At 49.4% G+C, this 27,317-nt stretch overlaps 10 protein-coding genes across 10 annotated transcripts; 7 read left to right on the forward strand and 3 right to left on the reverse strand.

The window, feature by feature from the left end:
- Positions 1–986: 986 nt before the first annotated feature.
- Positions 987–5,286, forward strand: BP5553_03518 (uncharacterized protein; the record flags this gene model as incomplete). The annotated part of the gene is made up of 3 exons (XM_032012141.1): positions 987–3,725; positions 3,778–4,015; positions 4,124–5,286. The coding sequence occupies 3 exons, from the start codon at positions 987–989 to the stop codon at positions 5,284–5,286; spliced, it is 4,140 nt and encodes a 1,379-aa protein (XP_031871834.1).
- Positions 5,287–7,521: 2,235 nt separating this feature from the next.
- BP5553_03519 (Repressor of RNA polymerase III transcription MAF1) lies at positions 7,522–8,532 on the reverse strand (the record flags this gene model as incomplete). Its single annotated transcript, XM_032012142.1, has 1 exon — positions 7,522–8,532. One exon carries the CDS (start codon positions 8,530–8,532, stop codon positions 7,522–7,524), a length of 1,011 nt encoding a protein of 336 aa, XP_031871835.1.
- Positions 8,533–10,001: 1,469 nt separating this feature from the next.
- Positions 10,002–10,854, reverse strand: BP5553_03520 (putative clathrin-associated adaptor complex ap-1 small chain sigma1; the record flags this gene model as incomplete). The annotated part of the gene is made up of 7 exons (XM_032012143.1): positions 10,002–10,031; positions 10,136–10,261; positions 10,314–10,322; positions 10,380–10,519; positions 10,577–10,694; positions 10,763–10,796; positions 10,844–10,854. 7 exons carry the CDS (start codon positions 10,852–10,854, stop codon positions 10,002–10,004), a joined length of 468 nt encoding a protein of 155 aa, XP_031871836.1.
- A 425-nt stretch (positions 10,855–11,279) lies between these two features.
- BP5553_03521 (uncharacterized protein) lies at positions 11,280–12,280 on the forward strand (the record flags this gene model as incomplete). Its single annotated transcript, XM_032012144.1, has 2 exons — positions 11,280–11,305; positions 11,368–12,280. 2 exons carry the CDS (start codon positions 11,280–11,282, stop codon positions 12,278–12,280), a joined length of 939 nt encoding a protein of 312 aa, XP_031871837.1.
- A 185-nt stretch (positions 12,281–12,465) lies between these two features.
- Positions 12,466–13,314, reverse strand: BP5553_03522 (Protein kinase-like (PK-like); the record flags this gene model as incomplete). The annotated part of the gene is made up of 1 exon (XM_032012145.1): positions 12,466–13,314. The coding sequence occupies one exon, from the start codon at positions 13,312–13,314 to the stop codon at positions 12,466–12,468; it is 849 nt and encodes a 282-aa protein (XP_031871838.1).
- Positions 13,315–13,832: 518 nt separating this feature from the next.
- BP5553_03523 (Uncharacterized protein) lies at positions 13,833–14,549 on the forward strand (the record flags this gene model as incomplete). The annotated part of the gene is made up of 1 exon (XM_032012146.1): positions 13,833–14,549. One exon carries the CDS (start codon positions 13,833–13,835, stop codon positions 14,547–14,549), a length of 717 nt encoding a protein of 238 aa, XP_031871839.1.
- A 1,700-nt stretch (positions 14,550–16,249) lies between these two features.
- Positions 16,250–16,757, forward strand: BP5553_03524 (putative Fatty acid-binding protein; the record flags this gene model as incomplete). Its single annotated transcript, XM_032012147.1, has 3 exons — positions 16,250–16,265; positions 16,323–16,523; positions 16,591–16,757. The coding sequence occupies 3 exons, from the start codon at positions 16,250–16,252 to the stop codon at positions 16,755–16,757; spliced, it is 384 nt and encodes a 127-aa protein (XP_031871840.1).
- A 642-nt stretch (positions 16,758–17,399) lies between these two features.
- On the forward strand, positions 17,400–21,890 carry BP5553_03525 (uncharacterized protein; the record flags this gene model as incomplete). Its single annotated transcript, XM_032012148.1, has 2 exons — positions 17,400–18,902; positions 18,999–21,890. The coding sequence occupies 2 exons, from the start codon at positions 17,400–17,402 to the stop codon at positions 21,888–21,890; spliced, it is 4,395 nt and encodes a 1,464-aa protein (XP_031871841.1).
- Positions 21,891–22,592: 702 nt separating this feature from the next.
- On the forward strand, positions 22,593–24,358 carry BP5553_03526 (Acyl-CoA dehydrogenase NM; the record flags this gene model as incomplete). The annotated part of the gene is made up of 3 exons (XM_032012149.1): positions 22,593–23,224; positions 23,289–23,951; positions 24,022–24,358. The coding sequence occupies 3 exons, from the start codon at positions 22,593–22,595 to the stop codon at positions 24,356–24,358; spliced, it is 1,632 nt and encodes a 543-aa protein (XP_031871842.1).
- Positions 24,359–24,888: 530 nt separating this feature from the next.
- On the forward strand, positions 24,889–26,927 carry BP5553_03527 (Metallo-dependent hydrolase; the record flags this gene model as incomplete). Its single annotated transcript, XM_032012150.1, has 5 exons — positions 24,889–25,048; positions 25,117–25,503; positions 25,575–25,981; positions 26,056–26,310; positions 26,367–26,927. 5 exons carry the CDS (start codon positions 24,889–24,891, stop codon positions 26,925–26,927), a joined length of 1,770 nt encoding a protein of 589 aa, XP_031871843.1.
- Between the last annotated feature and the right edge of the window lie 390 nt (positions 26,928–27,317).

A 27,317-nucleotide genomic window follows, 5' to 3' on the forward strand; every position in this document is an offset into this window, starting at 1 on the left:
TGCCCCCTCTTGTTTGTCGGATTGTCCCTGAGTAGCAGCGGGTCCCGAGAAGGCCCCTGGCGTGGGAGGTCGGTGGGCGTGCGAGGCGTGCTAGACGTGCTGGGCTTCCTGGGCTTACCTGGGCCTCCTGGCCTCCGGGCCCCTTCAATTACCTGCTACTGCTACTACACTACGGTGCTCTAGCTCGCTGCTTGGGGGCCCAGTCGCGCCGCCGCACAGCAGACCCATACTCATAGTACTCCGCAATAATTATCTTGTCGCTGTCGTTGCCGTTGTCGTCGTCGAACTCGTCGAAGTCGTCGAATCCTCCTGAGTTTGGCAGACCAACGACGACCACCTACCTGCTACAGCATTGGGGCTGTTGAATGCGCTGCCCGTTACACCGCATTGCTAAGTCCTAGGGAACGCAATTCTCACCGAAAACCCCTTCTCGACTTTTCCAGGTATGTGCAGAGACACTGTTTCATGCTTCCTATGGTATCGATAGAATCTTTCCAACTCCCATCCGCCGTTCTTCCACATGGCATTGCTTGTACCGCGCTTCAAGTGCCACAAGATCCCAAGATAAAGATCGGTGGTGCTCGATAGGTGGACGACCAGAACAATACTAAGAGACAATCCGATCGGGGTGGTCTTGCTCTGGCTTGTCAGCAATTGCATTGACCGAGCCCGGTGATCTTACACCAAGCATCTTCCTGTTATACCCCCTCATTCCCCGACCGTTCCTCGAGCTTTCCTCCCCGCCATTGCAAGATGCGAAAAGGCTAACCAGGCTCATGAAAGTACAGTTTCGCAACTGGAACGCATGGTCTCGTTCAATCTAGTCGCCGATCCGTCTGCCCCTGAAGGCGGAGTTCTTCACATCTGAGGCCTCCTACAGCGATAAGGTTCCCGATTAACGACAAACCAAAAACAAAACAAAATAAAATACCCAGCGCAAAAGGCGGCGCAAAAGAAGAAGCGCGGAATTGCCGACGCCTGCGAGAATGGCTCATCCGGATATGTCTTCGTACCCGCGGTCAGCGCGCTCGCACAGTATCTCGAGCGACAGACCCTCCCTTACTGGCTTTGGGGGGCTCCTGTCACCGCCAATGTCAATATCCCCGGATCCGGTATTTATTGCAGCATCCGCAGCGTCCCAAATTGTGACAAATGATCACGATAGCCGATCCGAGAGCTGGTTTGACCAGCATGGCATTGAACCTTCGGGTGAGACTGCGCTGGTCGCGCCGGCGGCCTTGAAGTTAGTAAATCGCTTTCTGGACCAGCTCCTATTCAACTTCCTCTCGGTCGCCAAATATACATCGCTTGCAGCACTCCGACCGGCTGTAGCCGAGGTCCTAAAGCCCAAGCTGGCAAAAGATGCGATCAATGGCGCCGATCAGGAGTTGCACGAGTACCTGGGCGGCGGAGACGATGAAGAAATTATGGCACTTCACAACGGGCAGGAGGGAAATGGTGACTGGGATCTAGAGCTGATCTGGAAGCGTACACGGCTACGTTGCATGGTTTATTCGTCACTTGGTGATATGGAGGAGGAGGACGAGGACTTCTACATGGAGCGCGAAAACTTGGAAACTCCTTCAGGCTCGACCGGCCAGTTCACCAACACCTCAGGCCCTCTATCGCCTGCCGTGGCTATATTCCTCACGTCTATCTTAGAATTCATTGGGGAGCAAGTTCTGGTTGTAGCAGGCCAGGCATCATACCAGCGATTGAAAGCGAAGCTAGAAAAGGAGGCTAAGGACGGTGCTAGCACACCTACTGACATTGCAGAGCGTGTTGTAGTAGAGGAGTTCGATATGGAGCGTGTCGCGCTGGACAGGACACTTGGCCGGCTGTGGAGGGGGTGGAAGAAGCGCGTGCGCTCCCCTACGAACTCGATTTCCATGACCCGCTCGTTCTCCCGAGACTCTCTAGCATCGCAACCGCAGACCAGCCGAGCAGGCAGCATTGCTCCCGAAGAATTGATTGAAGATGAAGATCGGAGGCCATCCCTTGCCACGGTGCTTGCAGAGTATGAACACGCTGCTGCCATCCCCATTCCTACGTCCGCCAATGATATTAGAGAAATTGAGATTCCAGGTCTTGCAGTTCAGAGTGACGATGAAGATAGCGATGCTTCATCCGACGATGAAGAGGCTTCCGCAACTCGACCAAAGAGCATGATATTCTTCAACCACCAGGATCCGCCGAACCCTACATCAACCCATCTTCAAAGACCTTCGATATCACAACAGAGAACGAGATCCAACTCTCTGCCTCCCCCCGCCCGGAAATCGTACACTCCTTCGAAGCAACCAATCCAGCAAGAGGAAGAACTTCCCCAGGAAGCTGAGACCAAGCAATTGGAGGGAGAAATCCAAGATCCGAATGCCGAATCAGACACCGAATCAGACACTGACACAGATATTGATTCTGATGCTGATATCTCCGACGACATCGGTGAATCGGATGGCGAAGAAAATGCAACAGCAGGCCACCATAAAGATGTACTAGCCAATGCTGTACCAAGCGCAGCTACAGCAGCAGTTGGGGCCGGCGCTGTCACTGGCATAGTAGCCGCGGCCAACCGGCATGCCCCTCAGTCTGGTCTCGACAGCAATCTAGAAACTGACACGGACGAAGAGTTTACTGAAGAGCCGAAAATCATGACATCGTCTCGCATTTCTATTGGAGATCGTATTTCTCCTGATGATGTTAACGCCTCGCTACGGCACACAAATAGCCGATCTCATAGTATCCATTCACTCCGTGTCATCGAGGTCTCATCCAAAAGCCCAACAATTTCGCGGACCAGTTCTGTATCCCGAGCCAGCAGCATACACTCTCCCCCTGCGGATTCGCAGGCAGCTAAGGTTGCAAGTTCAACATCCCACAACTCTGGTGTTGGTGGTCTGCATGTCCGCGGCAAATCTGCTTTAACGCCACCTCCTGCCAGGAGCAGTGCTGGGGGATCCATTTCAGAAGTCGAAGAGAAGGACTTTTACGAATCAGATGAGGAGCAGATGACCGCGATACCAGCAGAACTCGCCGCTGCCATGCAGGGAGTTGACGTCGACCTAAGCCCGCCTCACTCTCATATCACATCAACTGAAGTCAACAGAGAACCCAAGCCTCAACCGGCCAAGTTTTTGCTGGCTGCAGCGCCCCCGCCCCGGAATCCACAAGAATCAAAGGTGTCCACAAATGACTATCAACACAGCCAGACCAATGGTCGATCAGCAGTGGCTCACAAAGTTTCTGCTATTGAGACTAGTGCTCCCCCTCTAACTCCGCTACGAGAGACGATGGAAGTGGCCCAGGATTCTCACGATGCGTCGAGACCTGTAGCTGCGTATAACCATGTTCGAACCCCGTCTGAACGTGGCGTGAATGGGCGCTATTCGCCTCCAGCACCGATCTCTATAATAACCAACATACAACGACAAATAGAGTCACCCAAATCGCTCCGTCCCCAAAATAAGATTATCACTCGAGGCTCTCCGCCCCGTTCAACGCCGGAGGAATACGGAAGAAAGTTACCGGATCAGCCCAGGAGTCAAAGATCTGTACATACTCAGAGCTCTGGTTCTTCTTCTTCCCACAAGATCAGACCTACGCGAGCCTCTGAGGATGGTGGTTCAGTTTCAGCTTCGGATAAGGGCCAAAGCTTTGAGCAACTCATTAGAAGCGACCAGACCATTCAATACACTCTCACGCCGGAGAATATGCGCAGCATTGAGGTAACTAGTCCGGTCAGTCTTATAAATTTGCAGGAGCTAACCCAATCTTTAGTCCCCAAGTAGCCTCCAGAGCACTATTAAGAATAGCCAAGAGAGACCACCGACAAACCGATCGCACTCCTCATCAGTGGGCAAGTTCGCAGGTTTGCGGTCAAATCCGACAGAAGCATCTTCTCAATCGACCAGTACAACGCCCAGGGCAAAACCTCGTTCAAATGGACCTCAACCTCGAGATGCGCGGGCGGATAGAGATTCCATTGGGGACTTTGCTGATTTCATCAGAAGCACAGGTATGCCGACTACGTCACTTTCACCGTCGATGGACAGGTGTTTTTGGGCTTATTCATATCTACTGTTTTCGCTCTTTCCAATTTCCATGCTAACATACGACTATCTAGGCCCGGCAAATTCCTACGAACCAATACCACCCCGATCTACACAGACTCATCGTGGTGCGAATGGCACTCCACGCAATTTCAGTGCATCTAATCCTCGTCCGCCAACTGTAACGTCTATTAAACGTTCGGAGTCATCTCTCGGTCGAAAGAAGCTCCAGGCTCGGGATGCGGTGACGTCCAGAGAAGATAGTATCAGCGACTTGATTGACTTCGTGCGGTCAGGCCCACAGCTTGAGAAGCAAGGACATCGAATTCCCCGTACCGTGGCGCCTTTCCGAACTACCATGGACTCAGACCAGATGGCTGGTGCTATTGGTGGCAAGGCAATCGATGCCACCTTGCCTGATCCACGAAATAGCCAAGCATCGAACTCAGTGAATAGCTCTGTTCATTCGCAAAGTGCTCTCTTGAAAAATGCCACCGCCAGCAAGCCCTCCTCAAACCAGAACCAATGGGACGCTGATGAGGAGGATATGATGCCGAAGCGAAAGACTCGAAGAGTCCGTGATCCATATGCTATCGACATCTCCGACGAGGAAGATGAGTTCAATGAGGCTCCTACGAGGCCCAAACCCGTTCAAGAAGAGAGTCTTGCCGACTTCCTTCGGAATGTTCCTCCCCCGAACCCAACTGTCACACCCATCTATCAAACCGGCCCGAAGTTACCCAGCAAGGATATCAAAAAGAAGTCGAGCACTCCTAGCCTCATGTCACGTTTTGGTCGCAGTGGCTCCATATCAGGCCAAAAGTCCAACTCAATTAGTGGACGGTCATTGAATTCAAGAAGTGGAGCAACCAGCTCCATGAGTGGGAAAACTAATACCTCCGTATCCTCCAACTCAAAACCCGGGAGACCCAACTATACACCGATTGCAGCGAAGTTCACTAGTACCACCACTGCACCGCGGGAAGCCAACTATCGCAGCGAGAATTATTCAGAGCAGGTTGGCTCTGCGAGAGGGAGCAACAGAGTACCACGCAAAGCCTACCAACCTCGTGATGCAGTCGCGATGCCAACCGCTAGAACTAGCGACTTGGCTGACTTTTTGATGAGCGAGCCTCCTAGCTCTATGCAGACGCAACCGCAAACTTTTGTGCCGAATATCCACAAAGAGGAAACCAGTACCTTTTCAAGAATGTTCAGCCGGAAGAAGGTGCATTAGTGTAGCCTAGAGCTATCGAATTACCCTCCTTTAAACTCCTCTTCCCATCAATACCCTCAACCTTTTCGACTATAACCTTTTAACGGCTTTTCCTGTTTTAATATTTTCCCCAGCTCCAAAAACAACCATCCGTCTCTACGCGTTCATCATTTTACTCTTCATCCATCGCCGGGATAAAGAGAGCTTATTTTACCTTCTGATGAATCTTCGATTATACGCCTTTGTTTTAGATACCACAGTTATTTTTTATGCGATACGCATGTATGCATGACGAGTTCGAATTTGTTCTCCCGGAGAAGAAGCGGGACGGTGAGATTGTTAGAGTTTGCAGAGAGAGTGTGCTTTGAGTCCGTTAAGGTGGATGGGTTTTGATATGCTATGATAGATAGGGGTTGCTTGTGTTGGATATAGTAACATAGTTATGAGAGGAAAGAATACAAAACGAAATTGCCTATGCATCTCCTACTCTATCTAAGGATCTAAAGTGATGTCGCGGTAAGCGTTTAAGTAATGAGGGGCCGGGGCCGGGGCCGGGGCATGGTAGTTGTCGAACTGGTGTTTCTGTAGTGTTGTAGGACGTTTCAAGGTGAATGGGAGACACATATAATAGTTGATAATTCCTCTATTTACTAAGGCATCGTTGTGTGAACCATCCTCGACGCAATGTTGAGTTGATCAGCTAGCGGCCAACCCATCGCGTCGCCCACCCGCTTACCGAAAGGGGGGGGGGCAAGTGAAGTCTCAAAACAAACAAAAAAGGAAAGTGAAAACAAAAGAAAAAAGAAAAAAACTACAACAATACAAGAAAAAATGAAAATAGTCGTACGAGGCAAAGGAGTTCATTGCCCACAGCCAATTTCTCTGCCGTTTCGATGTTATCGCTAGACCTAGTTATATTTTCTCTCCGATATGAGTCGTCGTGTGACACTTGTGGGGAGTGTCTTAAAGAGCTAGGTTGTCGTTCAATGCACTTTTCTTATTCAAATATATATATATATATATACCTTCTCAAATAGTAGCGAAGTTATCCCGGCCGCCTGGCGGCGGCAGCGAGTAGAAAAGAGCGGATTTAGTTGGCATTTATGGAAGACAAGGGCGGTCACTTGGATAAATGGGTACAGATCAAATTATCCGGCCTGAGTGGATTGAGGGAATCGAATTATAGTACGGCAAGGGAATGGAGGTGAGTGCGGCTGAACTCTTTTGCTTCTAGAGTACATGAGTAAAGGGGTAAATTATACTTTTAATTATAGGCTTTTACGGTTTCCGTTTTTGATAGACGTTGAGATATCTTTGGGGTTTGATTATTGTGGGTAGAGAACTTGAAGATAGAAAAGACGAGGCATACTTGAATTGTTTACATACTACCGCTATACTTTGTAAGGGAAGAACTTGCCTTAGCTATAAACTTGAGTGAATGGACTCACAAGGCATGGGTACTTTTTTTGTTGCACATCGCACGAATATCTCAACGCCCCTGTATTCCTGACTTAATCACCGACAAAATTTTAGTTTTTGACTGGCTGCTAAAATGCAACGCGTACAATACTGTCTACCAACCTAGGAAGTACTTGCCCTGCTATCCCTAATTTGCTTTTCCCTCTCCTATATTGGCTTGGCTTCCACTTTCCGCTATTACACAGCCCTAATATCCACTTGTAGGCTGAGACATGGTGAGCATAACTACCCTTCTAGATGCTGTTGTGTATATGGGAACTAGTCTTTTGCAAGGATATTTGGGGAGGGATCGAGGTAGCCTACACTCGTTGAACAAGTAAATAAGCCACGGTGGCCTTGGTAAAGGCTGTTATGACTCACAAAGTTGTTGAAGATTGCCCGCATAACCTTTTAAATCTAGGCACCATTACTTCACTGCTTAGGGTGGTGTACCCTGGACATTCGTTTACACATATATTTGAAATGAGGCCAGAAAAAAATGTAGAAACATTATCATTGTGATGTCTGTGCTACTGTGCTCGCTCATAGACTACTTAATAACAGAACTTCAATGCAATAAAGCAACCCGCCGTGTTCCCGTACGCCGTTTCCCCGCCGCTCTCACCGGCCGAGAGGTTGGTATATACGTCGGTACTAATCCTACAACGCCCAATTCATACAAAAAATAGGAAACAAACGATAAACAAGAGTATTAATGAGCCTAGAGCACTAGGAGGACCGTTAATAAAAGAGCTTGCAACACCCCAACCAAAAAGTGGGCACAGAGGCAGCAATTTTTTAATAATCTATGTCCATGGAAGAGGCGATATCTTCACTGACGCCTCGGATTGGACTCTTGTAACTCTGCTCGTCTGACTCATCATCAGCTTCGTCGTCGTAGGAATCGCAGAAGTCGTCTCCATCAAAAAGGTCATCAGCAACATCATCTTCGCCCCACGCTCTGGGCTCGCAGTCGTCCAGATCTGCATCTTCATCATTAGTGACATGAACCGCCTGGTCTCCAAACCAGTATCTTGCACGCTTGTTGGCTCCCAGGTCCAGCCCATTGGCACTCCTCTTCGGCATGCAGATACGTGACGGGCTATGACTCATCACCGGGACACCTCGGACGTAGATATAGGCGATGCGCTTTCTCGTCTTGTTGAAAAAGAAATAGTTCAGGCTCCATATAGAGCCCTCGTCTCCATCGAATGGATCATCCGGAGGGGCCCAGCAGTAGACGGCACACTCTTTCAAAGTCATCTCCTTATCGATCATGGACCACATTTGGGGGCCCCATGCTTGACTTGTAGGAGGCGCAGATGCCGTAGTTGAATAGCTAGTCTGCGGCGGAACCTGGAGAGTCATACCTGAACTAGGCCTGAGATTGTACAATGTTGAATCGATAGTACCGATAATAGTCTTCAAGCTACGCTCCTTTCGGAAATCCGCAGGTCTAAGGATATGAGAGAAGTCATAGTCGGGGTGGCTTGCATTGAGCGTGGCGATAAGATATGCAAACGTACGACGACTTGAAACCTGGCTCAAGGGGCCGAACGGGCTTGCGCGAGACAAGTTTACAGGCGACGGTTCCGATGAGCCTAATGGAGGTGAGACAGAGGCCGATAATCGGACAAGTGATTCATATTGCGACTCTAGCGAGTTCTCAATATTGCGGTACAGCTTCTTATCGGAGCCTGCTGCCTTGGTAGTGTATAGATCGCAACCGCCGATGACGTGGCAATCTGGGGTGTCGAAATTCAACGCGCTCGTCACGTCTTCGAAGTCGCGAAGTGGTAGGAACTTCATTTTCGCGATCCTGGAGCTTCCTAGTCCTAGAGACACTCTTATCAACGCGATCGGGGTTATGTAGGTGATGAGGGTTGATGCGCGTTATCGATGAGGCAAGAGCGTGTGGCAGCTGAACCCGAGTGATCTGTTGGAGATGACGACCTTGTGGGTGGACTCTTCAGACTCGGCGAACGGACGACCAGGAACCAATGTCTCGTAATATCGCTGGGTTTGGGGGGGTTGAGGAAAAAGAAGGAGAATATAATATGTATCTTTGCGATGGCTGCAGAGGCAGCGCTCGGGGATTGACTGTGAATGTGTTTGGGCAGACCTGCTGAGGCTGGAGTGGACAAAGGTTGGCCCCTCCTCGCGCTGGCTGCGGAGGACAAGTCAATTTGCACTCAAGCTAGACCGACGTCTAGCAGGTATGGATCATCGTAGGTATCGGGGATAGAAGGGTTGTTGGTGTTGATGGCGGTGGGCGGTGGAGTTGGCGTTGGATGGTGTTCGATAGATGGAAGTGCGGAGGTGGTGATGGAGATGATGCGCGGATGGGGGGTGGAGAGATATACCGTACGAATACCGTAATAATGGCGAGGTCCCCAGGCCGGTTGAAATACGGGAGACGGTAGCGCGGCACATGCGCTAAAACCAAGGCAGGAATCCGTCATCAGTCATCAGCGTAATCGTAATCGACGGTAACAGCGTCCAGTATCTTGGCAGTTGGCGACGCAGAACCGACCAATGGCTGTTGCACGAGGTGAGGGTAAAGGCTGCTATCAAGGGAGTTGAGGGCCAATTGCAATAACGGCTTTGGACCAATAATAGCAACGAATTGCCTGGACGTGCAACCTCTCGGAGTCTCAAGATGGGGTTGCTTCTCTTAGATCGGATGTCGCTGATGTGTCAGAAACAAAACGTGGCGCGGCCGACTGTCTCTATTGACGCGACGACCACCAGCGCAATCAAGGTTCTGCATGGTCAGCGACGCCGGGCAGAGCAGTAGCAACAACAAAGAATTGGAATCGAACCGTCTAGACGACTAGTGGGCTCGTGATGCGATGGCTATAGCGATAGGAGACGGGCAATTCGTTATTCTATCAATGTCATGCTTTGAATATCAGTGCAACAGTTGCTCATGAACAAACATACTTATCGATTTCGGTCAAACTAGGTGCCTTAGCCCGAGAATACACGGTCTTGTCCTGTCCTCCCCCCAGAACGCCAGTCCAAAGCTAGTCCAAAGCCAAACAGCGACACCTGTGAAGAAGCATACGAAACCCTAGATCGAACCTGAGAAAATGAGCTAAAGGAAACCGCTATCAGTGAGGGCAGTGGCGATTTCCTGCTTGCCCTGTTAGAATAAGACGATCATAAATGTAGTAGGATATAAAGGTTGGGGGAAAGTGTGTTAAAAGCTCATATACAATCCCTAAACTCCAAGCGCCTATGTCCTTATCTTCCCATACATGATCAAAGCCCCCTTTTCACATAATCTTTGTAACCTCTTCATCTACCTGAAAAAGGGAAGATACGTGTCAGTGTATGAAAAATTGAGCGAGCTGAAGAAGTTGGTGTAGGTATGCCTTAAACAATATACGAGACGTTGTGCTTGACTAACCTCTGTATCCTCTATCGAATCCTGCGCCGATATAACCCTTAGCACATTCTTCTTGCTACTCTCCTGCATCTCTCCTGCCAACAGCAATTCATCTAGGATGAAATACGCCTTTTGGAAGTTGAATATCTGGAACCTGTCAACATTCGGCATTAGAGGAGTATGGAAGTGTGCGGCATACGATATCCAACTAGTGCGTGGTCAGTATTTGAGCTCTATTCGGATAGATACAGGAGGCTAGACATACCTCGCAGACATTCCCATAATACTTGTCCATCTGCTCAACGTATCGGTGGACAATCTCCAGAGTGATGAGTTCATTGTCTGTAGAAGCACAACCGGCGATGAAAAACAAGGACGCGTAACGTCGATAGACAATTTTGGAGTCTATAAAGAGTCTCGTCAATGGCTGCGCTTTGAGGGCACCAAACAAACAGCACCGACCTTTGTATTCCAGGAAGTTGCACATCCTCGTCCGCCGTGCCAGCACCAGCTGCGAGACATCTTTAATTATCTTGGCCTTCTCCCTCGGCGATAGGGTGGTAAACCACTTTGCGAGCCTCTATTCGCAGTTCAGTTTCGTGTTCAAGGGACAACGGAGCTTCGATGGGATGGCGAGCGGCTACATACGACTTTGCCCTGCCGCGAGAGCAGGATCAGGTAGCTGCAATAGATCAGCACTCGGCATTGTATATTCCATACAGAACTTACTGGATGGCCATTAGTGCCAATGCAAAGCTTTCGGAAGCTCTGGAGTGGGTTTGGGGTTTGTTCGTGCGGAATGGGGTTCAACGGTGTACTCGGCAAGGGTGATGAATGAAGGCAAATTTCAAGGGGCCGACTCGCCGACTCCGATCAACCCCACCATTGGTGATGGGCTCGTTTTATGTACGATAACATAAGGGAACTACAAACTACATATCCCAAAGCCACACGAGCAGTCATGTCTTCTGTACCCTATATTATTGCAATCATATCTAAAAAGCGCCTTATCATTGCACATACATGAACCTCGGTAACTGCGCTTTTCGTTTCTTCACATTCCTGTTAGCGCCATTGCCCTGGGAAGAACTACGAATTATCTCCGCGAACTTCAACCTTACAAATCACTCCCGAGTCTCTCCTCCCCAGGACCACGGCACGCATTATGACGCGATTAATACTTTCAACCTCGTATGCACACCCAATTCCCCTTGAAATTAGGGAGAGTATCGCTAATGATGATGCAATTCTAGCAATGTTATGACCGGCGGCCCCTCGATTATGAGGAGGCCCGGCGCAGACAGATCAAACCTCGAGCTTATAAATTCCCTTCGGAGCAATTTTCTCGCCGCCCAGGAGGACTATTCTCCTTCTTCCACGTCGAATGGCAGTAGCCCCCGGAGTGACCAAGAAGAATCCCAGGTCCGGCCGCCTGTCTCTACCTGGACGACTCGCCATGCCTCGGACTTTTACATCCCCACAATTGACTGGTCTTTGGCTGGTCTCTTCGAAGAGCGGAACCAGTACGATATTACCGTCAAGTTATTTTATCTACCGGCCGCGGATATAAGGGACAGAGCGCAGCATACCAAAGATGCAATACAACTGGTTCTCAGGCAATTGGGTGTTCAGTATATCGACCTTCTCATTGTGTCATTTCCTGGGTTGTCATTTGATGGAGACTGTGAATGGGAGGCAGATAAGAAGAACTCGGCACAAGGGAATGATAATGAAGAAGTTGCTTCCTGGGCGGTGCTTGAAGAGCTTTACGACCAAGGCACTGTTAAGAAGTTAGGCGTTGCGGAGTTTGGCAGCGAGAAGCTATCCAGATTTTTGACGAGAGTCAAGATACGCCCAAAGGTGGACCAAGTCAACATAAAAGACTGTTGTAATGTTCCACCTCCCCTTTTGAAGCTTGGAAAACTGGAAAACATTGAACTTCTAGTGCACAATGATTGCACTAATATCCTTCCTAGTGGGACACTGAGAGAGCTACTGGGACAAGGTCCAGACGGAGCTGGAGTGTTATCGGAGACCAAGCGGGGTTTGGACGGCATAAAGGGAGACTTGACGCCTGAGTGGGTGGTTAAATATACAGCAGTTGTTCGAGACCGAGGCGTGATAGAGAACAAGGGTTACTTTGCAGTAGCACAGTTGAAGGAATGATGGCAAGACCTGTCAAGGGAAACGAACAGCACGTACGACGAGATACGCATATATATATATACGCACGGATGATAACGTTGGATTTGGGTAGATCTAAGGAGTTTGACGTAGATAATAGGTTTAATTAACTACGAGTCTATACTTTTCCCCGTTGCGCCTTTGCCAAATTTTATTTTGAAATCGAATTAACCCAGCATGCTTCGTTTCCTTCCTCTCATCCTAACATCCTCTAATTTCTTCAGCACGATATGAGCCCCTTTAAAACTCTTCCCATACGCATCCAGCACCTCCGAAAACAACGGCTCTGCTCTCGGGTGTGTACTAGCAAAAGCGCGCTCCAACACATATAGATCAACCGCCCTATCCTCATCCTGCGTACCTTGACTGGCGAGTCCGAAATCGATCAGAACAATATCCCCGTCTAATATCTGATCCTCAGTCTCAGAGCCCCCCGCCGCACTAACAGCTTCGTTCTTACTCGGCCTTAACATCATATTACTCGTCGTTAAATCCCCGTGCACAATCCCAATGCCATGCATCCTCCCCAGCGCACTCCCAATTCTCCTCATCAGGGCCCTCAAGTATTCCTCTCCCAGTTGTATCCCTCCCTCAACCCCCTTCCTTCTACGCAGCCACTCGTTCAGCCTAACCCTCACAACCTCCCCTTCTATCCATTCAAACATCAACCACCCGGCTTTCTCATCTAGTGCATATACCGCCGGAACCGGGACGCCCTCCTTTCTACACTTCACCAACACTCTCGCCTCTGACAATATCCGATGTTTCGTGAGCCGGGTATCGAGGATGGGATGTCTATATGGTTTCGAGGGACGGTACTTAAGCGCGCAGGGTATGCTGGGGAGGAGATAGGTTGTGCGGTAGAGAAGGGCTTCGGCGCCTTGGGCTATGAGTTCTGGAGGAGCGGGGTCATTTTGGAAGGTTACCGGGAGAAGATTGGATGACTTTGGTGGAACTGGAGGTTCTAGTGGTGCCGCCTGTGGTATTGGCGGTATTTCTTGAATCTGAGCGGTCATATTTTGGAGATGCGGTTGTTGAGTTGTAACCCGTTAAGTGGTTGCTCATTTGGTTGGCATGAATATTTCATGAACCAGCGCTGGCGAGTCCTTGAGGGGTTGGCGGGGCAGGCGCATCACAGATCACTATATGTCGCAGCAGATAAGTACCCAACGCCCTCCACATCTACTCCTTTCACTTCTTACAACTTCTTCCCGAATATTTCGTTTTATCACATAGGTTTATCGAGTATTTCCCTCTAACACCTCTTTTAACACAAAATTCTAGCATTACTAGCCATATGGTGTAGGTGCCAATGTCCGCCGACGAACGGAGTCCGTTTGCCCCCTGCAGTTTGCAGGGGGCACAGGTTCAACAGACCACACAGGAACGTGAAGTCATTCATCCATTCGCCTCTCACTCCTCGCCATCGCCATCCCCAGCCTCTTGTCGATCCCGCCTCTTTGATCCACGAGTCCCCTTTTCGAGTATGCTCGAACATCGATAGCTTCAATCCCCATGCTCGCCATTTCCACAGATGGCAGACACATCCGATCTCTCCCTCCTCACCATCTTCCTCCTCCTCACCGCCTGCCTGGTATCGGTCTTCGTACTAGGACAGATACTCGCGACGTACACGTCAGCGTATCTTGTAGCACCGAGCGAGATCACGACCTTCATCGACGCAGTTGACTTCTCCATCCAAGAGAATGAGTCCTACGATGGCGATGTCGCGAAGGTGCCGAGGCTGGAGGATAAGCTGCGGATGGGAAAGCTGTTGAGGGAGATACAGAAATGCGGTGACGATCTGAGGGAGGATCTGAATAAGCTGTTGATCGATGAGGGAGGCACCAGACTGAGAGCGAGCACGAGATTGTTGTGGGCAGCTAAGAGGGGTCGCTTGGAGGAAAGGATGAGGAGGCTAGATCTGCTACGTATGCGCTTCTTGGTCGTTTATATGGGCTTGATTGCTGCGAAAAGCAATGAGCCTCCCAAGGACCCCGAGAAACAGCGTATTCATCAACATATCCCAAAGGCGCCTGTGCGGCCTAGCTTACCTATGAGCTTGAGTGAGGGTATACAAAGGAAGCCTCCACTTCGGAGACTTACTACCCAGGCTATGGGCCACAATGACCATGTTGGGGAAGCTCCAAAGATGGGATGGATGGGAGTCGTGGCTGAACTGCAGAATTCGCCGTTGATGCATAAAAGACATGCTTCGATTGAGAGTGCTATGAGTCCTCGCAGTCCATAATGCGGGAGACTACCCTCTCCAGCCATATGCCTCAAAGGGCCTCTGATCCAAGATGGAACCAATGAGCCTGGGCCGAGAAGACAACGCTCAAACGTTCTCCTAAAGCAGGCCCAGAGCTTTGGTCTCGGCATTTCCAGTTTGCCTGAAGGACAATGGACTTCATACCAGTGATATAAGTCCTGGAGTATCCAACCAACCATCACTGGAATAGTGTGGATTGGTGGAAGCCGCTCTCCTGGCGATCTAGCCACAGCTGCCTCATCGCCATCCTCACCAACTCCCCCACCAACTACCTCGCCCCCTAGCCCCATTCCACATGACGGCCAGTGTCTCTTACGAATATAATGATCACGACGGCACGAGCCTTAGAAGACCCTGCGACGTATTTTTACGAACCCTACACTTGATGCCATATTCACGAGTACATAGAACTCATTCATGACCCACAGTTTTCACGAGTTGTACACGATATAACATGTACGCGATATGTTGGCTTTCAGCTTTGGAGATACCCCTTGCACACCATTTTTCTTTTTGGAAGAAGTTACAGTGTTTTAGTTGCGTTCATAGTGGACATAAGATGAGATAGGATAATAATGAGGATGTACACCCCCCTGGACCTTTAGAATAAAGCGTGACACATTTGCTATGAATACGATGTTACTATTCGTTCACACTCGGAGTACCGGGTTGTCTAACTTCCTATACTATGCTTTTCCAATCGCCTTGCTTTGCGCGTTCTACTATGTATGTTAAAATACACATATATCGGTAGGTAGTGGATCTACTTAGCCTATTTCTAGTTTTTCATTACAAACTCAAATTAATTTAAAGACGTAAGTTACTAGCTATTAGTTCTATGACCTATTAGTAGCACCTCAGTTCTTATAACCCTAGAATAACTGCTTATAACTAGTACGATTACGAGTATGTTTATCGAAGTAACGGATATTAGAGGCGCAATCGGCAGGATGGGAAAAGGAAGCACGGAATCAATCCAATAGGAACGGGTTAATTCATCAAGACGACTTCATATGTCAAGGCTTTTTTAAAGGGTCTTGATCCTAGGCAGGTGGATCCAGCAAATAGAACTAACCCTCTCTGTATAGATACAGTACCTACTCCGTAAGGTAGGTTGACAATAGGAAGTCGAGGCACCGAAAAAGGTACAGCACCAAGTAACAATTTGCCATGTGACCCGCATCTTTTCTTTACTCTAGCTCTTGTTACTCGTGCCACTTTGTTATGCAGGATGAGATGCTTGCTATTCCGTAGATGGAGATCTCGCTGGAAGATCACAGGCCACGAAGCCCTCCAGGGCTCTATAAAACAAGCGTTGGTGGCTGCTGCGGACCTGGAGAAAGTTCGAGGGTTCTCCAGACTCGGCTCCATGTGAGAAGCGCAGCGCCGTGACGTACGGGCTTGCATTCCTTGAAGCGGCCTAGCGCCCAGGCAGGCCTCGGTATCGTCACATGCTTCGGGGGAACTGCGAGGACACAGGACACAATCTCCAGGTCCGGCGTCGTACTTAAAGTCACTACGACGAAAACATACAAACTCCCGTTTAATTGCACTTGTTGATCTCCTCTATTTATTAACCCGCCATCTGCAGCAACTTGTTCAGTGCCTGTTACAATACAACCTCTCAATCTGCGAATCCATTTCCTCTTTCAAGCCGACTTCAAATACCATACCACGCGATGTCTCTCAAGAACGGTAAGCATTCCGCGACATGCTTCTAGGAATCGAATATCCTACTAATTGTGCAATCAGACGCCTTCCCCTCCTCGGAAGCTTTCGAGGCTATTAGCAGTGCTCTTTCTTCCTCCGATGCCGAGCGCAAGAATGCCATGAAGCAAGGCAATGCTGTATTCGCGTTTACTTTGAAGAACAAGGCCGGCGAGACTGAAAGCTGGCATATCGACCTCAAGGAGAAGGGAGAGGTAGGAAAGGGTCTTGGTAGCAAGCCAACAGGTAAATACTCTCCTGCCCTACACAACCCAGGGTTTTATGTTTCATATGAATAACACTTGGCTTCCAGTTACTCTTTCACTATCGGACGAAGACTTTGGAAAGTTGGTCGCTGGAAAGGCGAACGCACAACGGCTGTTCATGTCAGGAAAGCTAAAGGTCAAAGGGGATGTTATGAAGGCCACGAAGCTAGAGCCTGTCCTCAAGAGGGCGCAGACTGTGAAGGCCAAGCTGTAAATTGAATATAATATAATATAATACAATACAATATCGTTTTTCTGGAAGTGTTAGGTCGTTCGTGACTATGAAATGGGGATTATCATTTTAGAGTGATCAGGATCCGATACACGACCTTTCGAGCTGCTGTACTTTGGATAATAAAAATTGGATCTGCATCCGATTCTACTCTACTATCTCTGTGAGGAATGCAGTGTAATAAATTCACCCATTCCTTGTTATTAGCTTGACTTGGGTTGCTACAGAACGCGCTCGGGCTTCTGCAGGAGCCTGTTCGTAGTCAGGTGATCACGGGCTTCTCGCTTCCCGCCCTGTTGACCACTTTTCCTCAGCCTCCTTTATAGCATCGCTCCATCAACGCGCCTCTCAGCTTTGAATCAAAACAATACCGCGACTTTCATCTTGGTGAATCTCTCGACATGTCGCGCGACTAATACTACCTACGCCCGACCCCCCTCGTATATGCGTAGGTAAAGGAAAGGTCACCCTCGTCGCCCCGCCGGGCGTATTCACCTTTGACGCATCCTCACATCACCTTTCAACCTAGCATCTCACCTTCCACTCTACCGGAGCGTGGTTAGCCGCTGAGTACAGATCGAGATAATTTGAGTAGGGGGGTGAATCCAACATTAAGTTGTAGCTATGGAGGGCCCACCACGCGCCAATGCTGCGCAGCTCGCTGCTAGAAAAATTAAAGACCGTCCAAAGGGTCGAAGAGGAGGAACTCCTTCGACACCCAGCTCGCTTTCCTCTGCTCCGCAGTGGGCTCCTGTGCAACCTCAAGGTCCAGCACAATTTGGAGGCGCTGCAGCAGGAGGAGGGCTATTTGGGGGAAGCGTACAAGCAACAGGAACATTCGATTTTGCCGCCCCATCGGGCCCGTCGTTCCCACCTCCATCTTTCGGGAGCACCACGAACAATATATTTGGCATGAGTAATGGGGCGTCAAACCAGGAACCAGACCGCCCAGTAGAAGACCGACCGACCAAGAAACAATTCGGTACCTCCACAAACTCTGCGCGCCAACCAAACACCTTTCAAACACCGAATCTTTTCGCACAAGGTCAACAAACAAATATATTTGGCTCAGCAAACCAATCACAAGTTGGAAACAATCCATTTTCGTTTGGGAATACATCACAACCTGCAACGAATTCTGCTAGCTTCCCCCCCACGTCCACAACGCAGAGCCAACCGTCCAACAGCATATTCTCCTTTGGAGGTTCCTCATCCGCCCCAGCTCCCACTTCTATCAGCTTTGACTCCGGCACTACTTCAGAGAAGCCCGCATTCAATATTTTCAACTCGGGCCAACCTACGGCTCAACCTGTACCGTCGACCTCAGCTTTCAGTTTCGGGTCATCGACTTCTCAGAACAAGCCTTCAAGCACTCCTTTCCAGTTCGGCCAGACCTCCAATCAGTCAACAAGCTCCAGTACGAACGCCATCTCTGCCCCAGCGATAGCAGCTCCGTCGAGCAGCATATTTGGGAACCTTCAACCGCAACCACCTTCCCAACCGACGAATATCTTTGGTAAGCCGAGCAGCGATTCCGGAACACCCAATATATTTGCCAACCTCAAACCAACCACTCCCTCCTCAACACCCCTTTTCGGAAACGGAACACAAGAACCTGCGAAGGCCACGACCAGCCTGTTTGGAGCACAAGCCCAATCAGTTTCTCAACCAGGGCAAGAATCCGCAAAGGCTACGACCAACCTATTTGGATCACAAGCCCAACCAGCGTCTCAGCCTGTGGTTAATATCTTTGCCAAACCCACCCCACCGCCTGCCCAGTTGCCAAGCTTTACTGGCCAAGGTTCAGAAGCTTCAGAAAGTAAACTGGAGACTACCAAGAGCCAAACGCCATCAACAGGCGGGCTCTTCGGCAACTCGACTCTGCAGCAACCACAATCAGGCAATCTCTTTGGGAGTTCAGGTTTGTCGGCCAAGTCGGCAGGTGACCCTCTCGGCACTCTCAACCAACCCTTCCAACAACCTTTCGGCCAGCCCACAATGCCTGAAGTGAACGGTGCAACCTCAAACTCAGCTGAAAATACAGCTACAATGAACAGTAACTCGCCATTTTCAACTGGTGTGGCGCCAGTGACCTTGAGCAATGCCGCTGCCGCATCTAAGCCACAGGTAAGTCGCTATGTCTCCTCATCTCACTTTCACTACTCTAGCAGAAACTCTAATCCGCCATTGAAAATTCGTGATGTGGATGCTGACGTTTCAAAGTTGACCTCGACATTCACGTCACAGCCCTCGTCGTCCGAAAGTGCTACTAGTACAAGCTCCTCGCTTTGGGAGAAGGCTCCTTCTGCAGCCCTTGTGCCCCATACTCCTGAAGTATCTTCGTTGCTGAACCGTGTTGAAGCATCTGAAACTGGGATTGTTGAGAGGGACGCTGATGCACCGGAGGAACCAGCACGACCGCCTTCATTTGTTCAAAAGGTGGCTGAAAATACCCTTGCAGACCTCGATGGCGATCTGGATGACTTTGCAAGATTATTTCCTGGGATGGTCTATGCAAGCAAATTTCCTATACAAAAGATGGCACCTGAAGTTCCTCCAGAGTTCACCCCGGAGCAGCGCGTTGAATTCTACTCGGCTTGTCGCATGAAGGCGCTAAATAAAGCACTCCAGCGATACTTGAACAATATTCAACTCACCGACAACATATTTCCTGCCATGAGGTTCTATGAGCTGCTGAGGCAGTCTATCTTGTCACGTTCCGATGAAGAGCTTGCGGAAGAACTCCAGAATCTCAAACGCAAAGCTACCGACCGTGCAAACGAGGAGAATGAGCAACCCAGCAAGCGAACGAAGCAGGCCGAGTCCTCAACAGCTTTATACCCACAACTACCCCGGGATAATGCGATGAGCTTCACAGCGCCTTCACCCCCTAAATCATTGCAACCTCCCTCGAATGAGACTGCAGCTTCATCAACCCCTTCGATGGGCGTTTTTCAGGCATCCCCTACCCCGCCGACTCCGGATACAGCCCCGTCAAGAGGGAAGCGGAAGGGCGAAGAGCTTACAAAAGACAGCTACGAAAATGAATCATCGAGCCCACTTAAACGCTCGAAGACACAAACTTCAAACGGGGCTGAGGCCGGCTCTAATACATCGAACATATTCAAGAAGCTTCTTGATAGTCCAGCTAAACCTAGCCCAGGAAGACGAAGTCCAGAGAAGATGTCTCGATCTTCGGGGGATGAGAAGCCCCGCTTCAACCCCTTCGGAAGTCTACCGGTTCCAGCTTCACCAGCTGCCAAAACCCCCGCAACAGCACCATCTTCTACCAGCCTGTTCGCACCCAAAGGCCCATTTGCAACTAATGAATCTGCTCCACCAAAGTCTTCTCCAGCCACAGCCGCCGTACCATCAAAATCTGCGCTACAAATGCCGGCCGCCATCAAGCCTCCGACATTTGGTACCGGCCCTGTCGATTTCCTGGCCCAATTTAATCAACAGGCCTCCAAGCATCAAAAGGATAGCGAGAATGATTTGATGGAAAAGGCAAAGGCGGAAGATCTGGATTCTGATGACGATGAGGAAGAATGGGAGGCGAACTACAAGAAGAAACGCGCTGAAGAATTGAAGGCAGTCGAAGAGCTTGCTAAGAGCAAACGTGCTACTTTCGTACCCGGCAAAGGATTCATGTTTGCTCCAGTTGAACAGGCTCCCGCCTCCAGTTCAACTGATGCGGCCAAACCCTCAGAGAAATCGCCCGAAAAGGCTGCAGATAACACTCAACCAAAGCCACTCTTTGGCCAGAATTCATCGATAGGCTCGGCTAGTGGTATTTTTGGCTCTTTAAATGGCTCTAAGGCATCAACCTCTGGCAAGGGGTCTGTCCTCGACAGCCATAAGCCCGGCCAAGCAGTCGCCTTTGGTGCCAACATTTTCGCACATCTGTCAGACGCTGATTCAGGAAGCGATAGTAAGAAAGTCGATGATGCAGATGATGAGAGTGCAGACGAAGAAACGGATAATGAAAGCGACTCGGAAAACAAGGACCCTACCTATAATCCTGGCGCAGAGAGCAAGAGTGGACCTGGCACACCAGTGGAAGAAACCGGACCTGGCATAGCTTCAGCCAAAAAGGGCACAATTCCTTCCACTTTCGGGTCCAGGCAGGGTGGGCTTTTCGGTACCCCTTCCATTTCAGGTACCAGTTCTCCAGGAGGCAGTCTATTCGACCGGATCAGCAAAGACAGCAATGGAAACCCCATCCGAGAAATCTCATCAGAGGAGAAGGAGAATACCAAGCCTAATACAACGAACATCTTTGGGGAGATGAAAAATCCCTTCGCATCACTCAATAAGCCTGCTGGAACCCCAGCGGATCAGACATGGAAGCCGGATAGCCCCATCAGATTTGGAAGCACCACGCCAACCAACGATGCTAAAAGCTCTGGGCCAACCGTCAACGTCCAAGCCGCTACGCCAACCAAGCCCTCCTCCCCATTCGGAAATCTCTTTGGGACCCCGAAGGACGTCCCTACCGTCTCGAACGGATCAGCGACTAGCCCAGCTCCATTTTCCAACCTCTTCGGAAACACCAATAACACGAAGCCCGCTCCTACTGCCGGGGTGGGCTTCAACTTTGGTGCTTCTAGCACGAGCTCTTCCCTCCTTCCTTCCGCTGCAGTATCTGCCAGCACCTCCCGGGCTACCACCCCTGGAGGAACAACGGATGGAGATAGCGCTGCGGAAGGCGACCCTGATGCTGAGTATCATGAACAAATCGACCTAACGGCTGGTGGCCCAGGCGAAGAAAATGAAGACGTGCTCCATGAAGTACGTGCAAAGGCATTGAAGTTCGTTACACCGGGTGATGGCACAAAAGGCGCTTGGGAAACTAAAGGTGTAGGACCACTAAGGGTACTTAGAAACAAAGACACCAAAGCTGTGAGGATTCTGCTCCGGGCCGAACCTCGGGGAACGGTTGCGCTTAATAAGGCGCTTCTTAGCAAAGTCAAGTATGAGGCGACTCAGAAGACGGTCAGAATCTCGGCGATATCTGACAATGGGAAATCCATGGAAACCTGGGTTTTACAGGTTAAAACCCCTGAAATTGCACAGGGTTTAGCAGAGGTTATGGAGTCCAATAAGCCGTCTTGAACGGAGTCAAAGGGAATGCGGTCCTTTCATTTTGTTTCATCGCCCAATAAACTCAACAGGAGATAAGATTGAGATGGCGGTGGTGACTCATTATATTGATACCTCTATCCATGGACGAATACATCCAAGGAAATAGATGGTGGATATGTTGCGGATTTCGGAAGTCTGATTCACAAATCTTTGTACACACAAAAACGGATATGGTGCATGGTGCATGGTTTGGCGTTTTAGCATAGCGACACAATTCTTGTTAGATTTAATAGAAGCCCATTTCACTTCAGTTTATTATTACAACAGTAGTGTTGATCTTACACCTCCGATCCTTACTCCCGTTTGTAAATATAAAAGTAGCCCAGAGATATTTGACGTTAGGTATCACCATGGAGTTCAAAATACTCGCTGGGTGCTATCGGCCTCCCCGCCATTTTATATACCTAATCGAGCGACGCCGATTGGCTACTACTTTTGACCTCGGCTGCACCCCAGATACAAGGATTCGCGGTGACCTATTCCCGAGGACAACCCCAAAGCTGGTGTAGAAAGGAACCGAGATAATAACAGTCTTTTAACTTTTAAAAAATATATTTCTCAGTTCTGCCATTCCTCTCCTCTCCTTTCCTCTCCCCTCTTTTTCGAAGGTGTCAACGCCCGTCACCCGTCACCCATCACCCATCACCCGTCACCCCGAATACCACCTCTACAATGTCTCACCAGACCTTCACCAGGGAGGAGGTTGCAAAGAACAACACCGAGGACTCTCTCTGGTTTATAATCGACAGCAAAGTCTACGATGTAACAGATTTTATCGATGCCCACCCAGGTGGAGAGTTCGTTCTCAAGCAAGTGGCAGGTGCCGACGCGACCGAGGCCTTTTACAACTTGCACCGTCAAGAAATCCTGCAAAAGTACTCAAGCCTATGTATCGGCACTATTTCAGGCGAGACACCCAAAGTAATCGAGCACAATCCTGGAGATCTAAGCGTGGTCCCGTATGGAGAACCTACATGGCTCACCCCACAGTTCAAAAGCCCTTATTACAAGGAGAGCCATAGGAAACTACAGAGGGCGATGAGGATATTTGTCGACGAGGAGGTTTATCCCGTTGCACAGGAGTGTGAGAAGGATGGGAAGTTGATCCCCCAGGACCTGATTGATAAGATGAGCAAAAAGGGGATCTTGCATATGCGGATTGGACCGGGGAAGCATATGCATGGTGTGAGCTTGATGGATGGGGTGATGAAGGGGGAGGAGTTTGATTATTTCCATGATTTGATTGTTGCGCAGGAGTTGGTCAGGGCTAATGCTAGGGGTTTCCAAGATGGGAATATGGCTGGGTGAGTCTCTAGATCGAAATGGTGCTCAATAGAGTTGAAAACATACTTGCTAACACAACTACAGCATGACAATATCGCTTACCGCCGTCCTCCAATTCGCAAACAATGAAGAGTGGAAGAACAAAATCGCTCAAGAGGTCTTTTCTGGCAAGAAGAAGATCTGTCTTGCTATTACCGAGGCCTTTGCTGGTTCCGACGTAGCCGGTATCAGAACGACTGCTGAGAAGACACCCGATGGCAAACACTACATCGTTAATGGAACGAAAAAATGGATTACGAATGGTGTTTTCTGTGATTATTTTGTCACTGCTGTTAAGACCGATAAGGGCCTTTCTGTTGTGCTGATCGAGAGGCAGGAGGGAGTTGAGACTGAGGCTATCAAGACTGCGTACTCCCCTGCCGCAGGAACAACGTTCATAACCTTTGATAAGTATGGACTCCTTGGTTTAAACCCTTTATCTTCGGGTCAGACCAACGAAGTGGATAAAGGGCCTTCAAGAATTAAAATGCTAACCTTGCACAGCGTGAAAGTTCCCGTTGAAAACCTCCTTGGACAAGAGAATAAGGGCATGCATGTCATCTTGTCGAACTTCAACCACGAGAGGTGGATGATGGTCTGTTCCGTTAATCGGATGAGCCGGCTGGTAACAGAGGAGTGTCTGAAGTGGAGCAACCAGCGATTAGTCTTTGGGAAGAAATTGACCGACCAACCCACCATCCGACAGAAGTAAGCCATCCTCTCTTTCTCCAAGCTACCTCATACCCCAACTTCAATACAGCAAATTTAACAATGCTAGGCTTGCAAAAATGATATCTCACTGCGAGGCCAACCAAGCCTGGTTGGAGAACATAACTTACCAAATGACGCTCATGCCATACTCTCAACAAGCCACGCATCTGGCTGGGCCAATTGGCTTGTTGAAAATGTTTGCGACTCGCTCCGCACACGAGATTGCCGATGAAGCGGTGCAGATCTTTGGTGGAAGGGCCTTGACGCGGACGGGAATGGGTGCTACGATTGAGATGTTCCATAGGACGTACAAGTTTGATGCTATTCTGGGAGGTGCGGAAGAGATTCTGGGAGATCTAGGAGTGAGACAGGCTCTGAAGAATATGCCGAAGAGCATGTTGTGATGAAGACCTATACTTAGACTCCGATTGTACATAAGGGAACACAAATATGCCTTGATAGGTATGTGTAATGCCATCAAGATTCGGTGCTAGCTTGATGTTGACTATCCACGGCTTACGTCCCTTTGGGTTTCCACCTTGTTAAAAAATAAAAAATCCTTCAAAGCCAATACGAAATCTGCACAAAGAATATCATAATCATTTTGATATCCGGAATTATGTTTCCGTAGTAGAGTTGAAAAATGCTTATCACCTTCCCATTGCGTCGTCGTTATCGGCGAGCTCCATGGCGGGGTATCCCGCTGTGAGCCGCTGTAACAACCACCGTGACACCGCGTCTGCCTACCTAGGTATGTAACTTCAATAAATTAATCCAGGTACAAGTACGGCGACCTGTGACGGGGAGGAGTCATTGCTAATTCTGAAGAGCTCCATAAATGCTTATTTGAAAGGGATCAGAACCTAGAATAAATCGAGTAGCTTAGGACTGCGTGCTCTCATAGCTCTATTGCTACGCGATACAGCTCTGCAGGATGGAGGCCCGAATCAAGCACATGGACTGGCCGTCCCAAATAGGAGACGACGAATGGAAAGAAGTTTCCGAGGGACTCCCGTCCAAAGAGGAGCCATTCATTTGGAAGTACGTCTCCGGACGCGAAGCACTTATCGCACAGGAGAAGAAGCAGAGAAGTGGTCAGTTCAATTTCGCCTTTCCCTGCCTTCGTCATGGCTGTACATTACTTACTAACTGGTATCATTAGATTACGCCTTCCGTCAGTCCCTCTCGCCGCTCGCCACACGAGCCTGCGAAATCGTATCCCGCATCCGCGACGAAGAGCAGCGTACGATATGGACGGGCGAATATGAGGATTTCCTTGCGCGCGAGGCGGGCGCACATGTGTATCCAGGCATGATGTTTGGCCTTGCCAAGGAGCGTATGGAGAAGACGAAATTGTGGAAGATTGTTAGGAATATGCCAAAGGGCGCGCTGCTCCATGCCCATATGGATGCTATGGTGGATTTTGATTATCTTTTTGACGTGTTGTTGGAGACCAAGGGGATGCATATATATTGTGATCAGCCGCTGGCGACAAAGGAGGCGAGGGATGGGGCATGGGTAAAATTTCGGTTTCAAAAAAAGGACCATGGTATGTTGTCCTTCGGGCTTAGGGGATATGGGGGTTATGGATGGACGTAGTTTGGCTGACTTTGAACCTAGTTGAGGGGAACTCGATATGGAGCCCTGAGTATGAGCCATCTGCGCCTATCCTCCTTACCAAAGCAGCGGACGCTTTCCCCAACGGCGGCAGGCCTGGATTCATATCCTGGTTGAAAAGTCGTTGTACTATCACATGCACGGAATCATGTGAACATCACCATGGTGTCGATGCGGTTTGGAGGAAGTTTAGCTCTTGCTTTGGTATTTTGAACACAATTGTCTTCTATGAGCCCATCTTCAGGCTCTTTATGAGGAGGATGATGGTTCTTTTGCTGGCCGATGGGGTTAAGTGGGTTGATTTAAGACTCGCCTTTGCATTCCGGTATTATAGAGAGGGGAGCGAGGAACCTGATAAAACGTTTGACGGGCTGTTTAAGGTGTTCGGGGAGGAGATTGAGAAATTCAAGGTAAGGAGCTCATATCCGCCAATAGTTTCGTCCTCCGAGGAAGATCTAGATATGCTAACTTGAATATCTCACAGGCTTCAGAAGAAGGCAAGGCTTTCTGGGGTGCAAGAATGATCTGGACAGGTCTTCGCGCGATGGATACAAGAAAGATCGTTGAAGATATGGATGCATGCATTGGGATCAAGCTGGCTTACCCTCACCTGATCTCCGGGTATGACTTGGTTGGACAAGAAGATGCTGGTAGACCTCTCAAAGATCTTCTTCCGGAACTCTTCTGGTTTAAGAAACAGTGTGCTCAGGAAGGGATTGATATACCATTCTTTTTCCACGTAAGCATACCTTCCGCGTAGTACCACCCATCATTCACATACTCACTTAACTTCAGGCCGGAGAGTGTCTTGGTGATGGGAATGATACAGACCAGAATCTGTTTGACGCCGTCCTTTTAGGAACTCGGAGGATCGGCCACGGCTATTCGATTTACAAACACCCACTCCTTATTGACATGGTGAAGGAGAAGAAAATCCTTGTGGAAAGTTGTCCAATCTCCAATGAAATTCTTCGGCTGTGTAACTCAGTTCTGTCGCACCCACTTCCAGCACTACTCGCTCGCGGAGTGGCGTGTGCATTGTGCAACGACGATCCAGCCATCCTTGGCCAAGATACCGCTGGCATGACCCACGATTTCTGGCAAGCTCTCCAGGGTTGGGACAATCTTGGCCTTGCTGGACTTGGGTCGCTGGCGGAAAACAGCGTCCGATGGGCAGCCTTCGAAGACCAGACTAATGCTCAGTGGTTGCAGGGCATTAGGGATGCCACATTGGGAACTGGGGTTAGGGCTGAACGGATGATGCAGTGGTCCGTTGAGTGGGAACAGTTTTGTTTGTGGATTGTGACGGAGTTTGACGATGATGCCGAAGTCTCGGACGAGGGCGTGGCTATATAGACAATTTGATTTTGAGGGATTGATAGGGTGCTTGGTCTGTTATATGGTGTTCAACAAAGGTAGAGTGTGGGATAGCTAGCGATTGGGAGAGGAGTCCGGATGGCCCTCCAAAAGTCGAAGTTCAACCTTAGAATAGCTGGGGGTTCGCTTGCTCGTACGTAATCTTACTTATACTTATAACCAGTGGTCTTTATTTTATGTCGCTGCTTTTCGTTATTTGATGGGAATATATGCTTTCTTTGGACCGTACGAAGTAGTTAGCCGCCGACTTGGGAAATGGGACGGTTAAACCTCGGTCTATCCTCCTCCATCCTGGCGCGAGTGTGGCTAAAATGCGCTAGAGGGTGGCTTGCCCCAGGTCCCCGGCCCTTATCGATTAGCATTACGAAG

Source organism: Venustampulla echinocandica (assembly GCF_003357145.1).
Source record: "Venustampulla echinocandica strain BP 5553 chromosome Unknown scaffold_1, whole genome shotgun sequence".
NCBI classification, from domain to species: Eukaryota; Fungi; Ascomycota; class Leotiomycetes; order Helotiales; family Pleuroascaceae; genus Venustampulla; species Venustampulla echinocandica.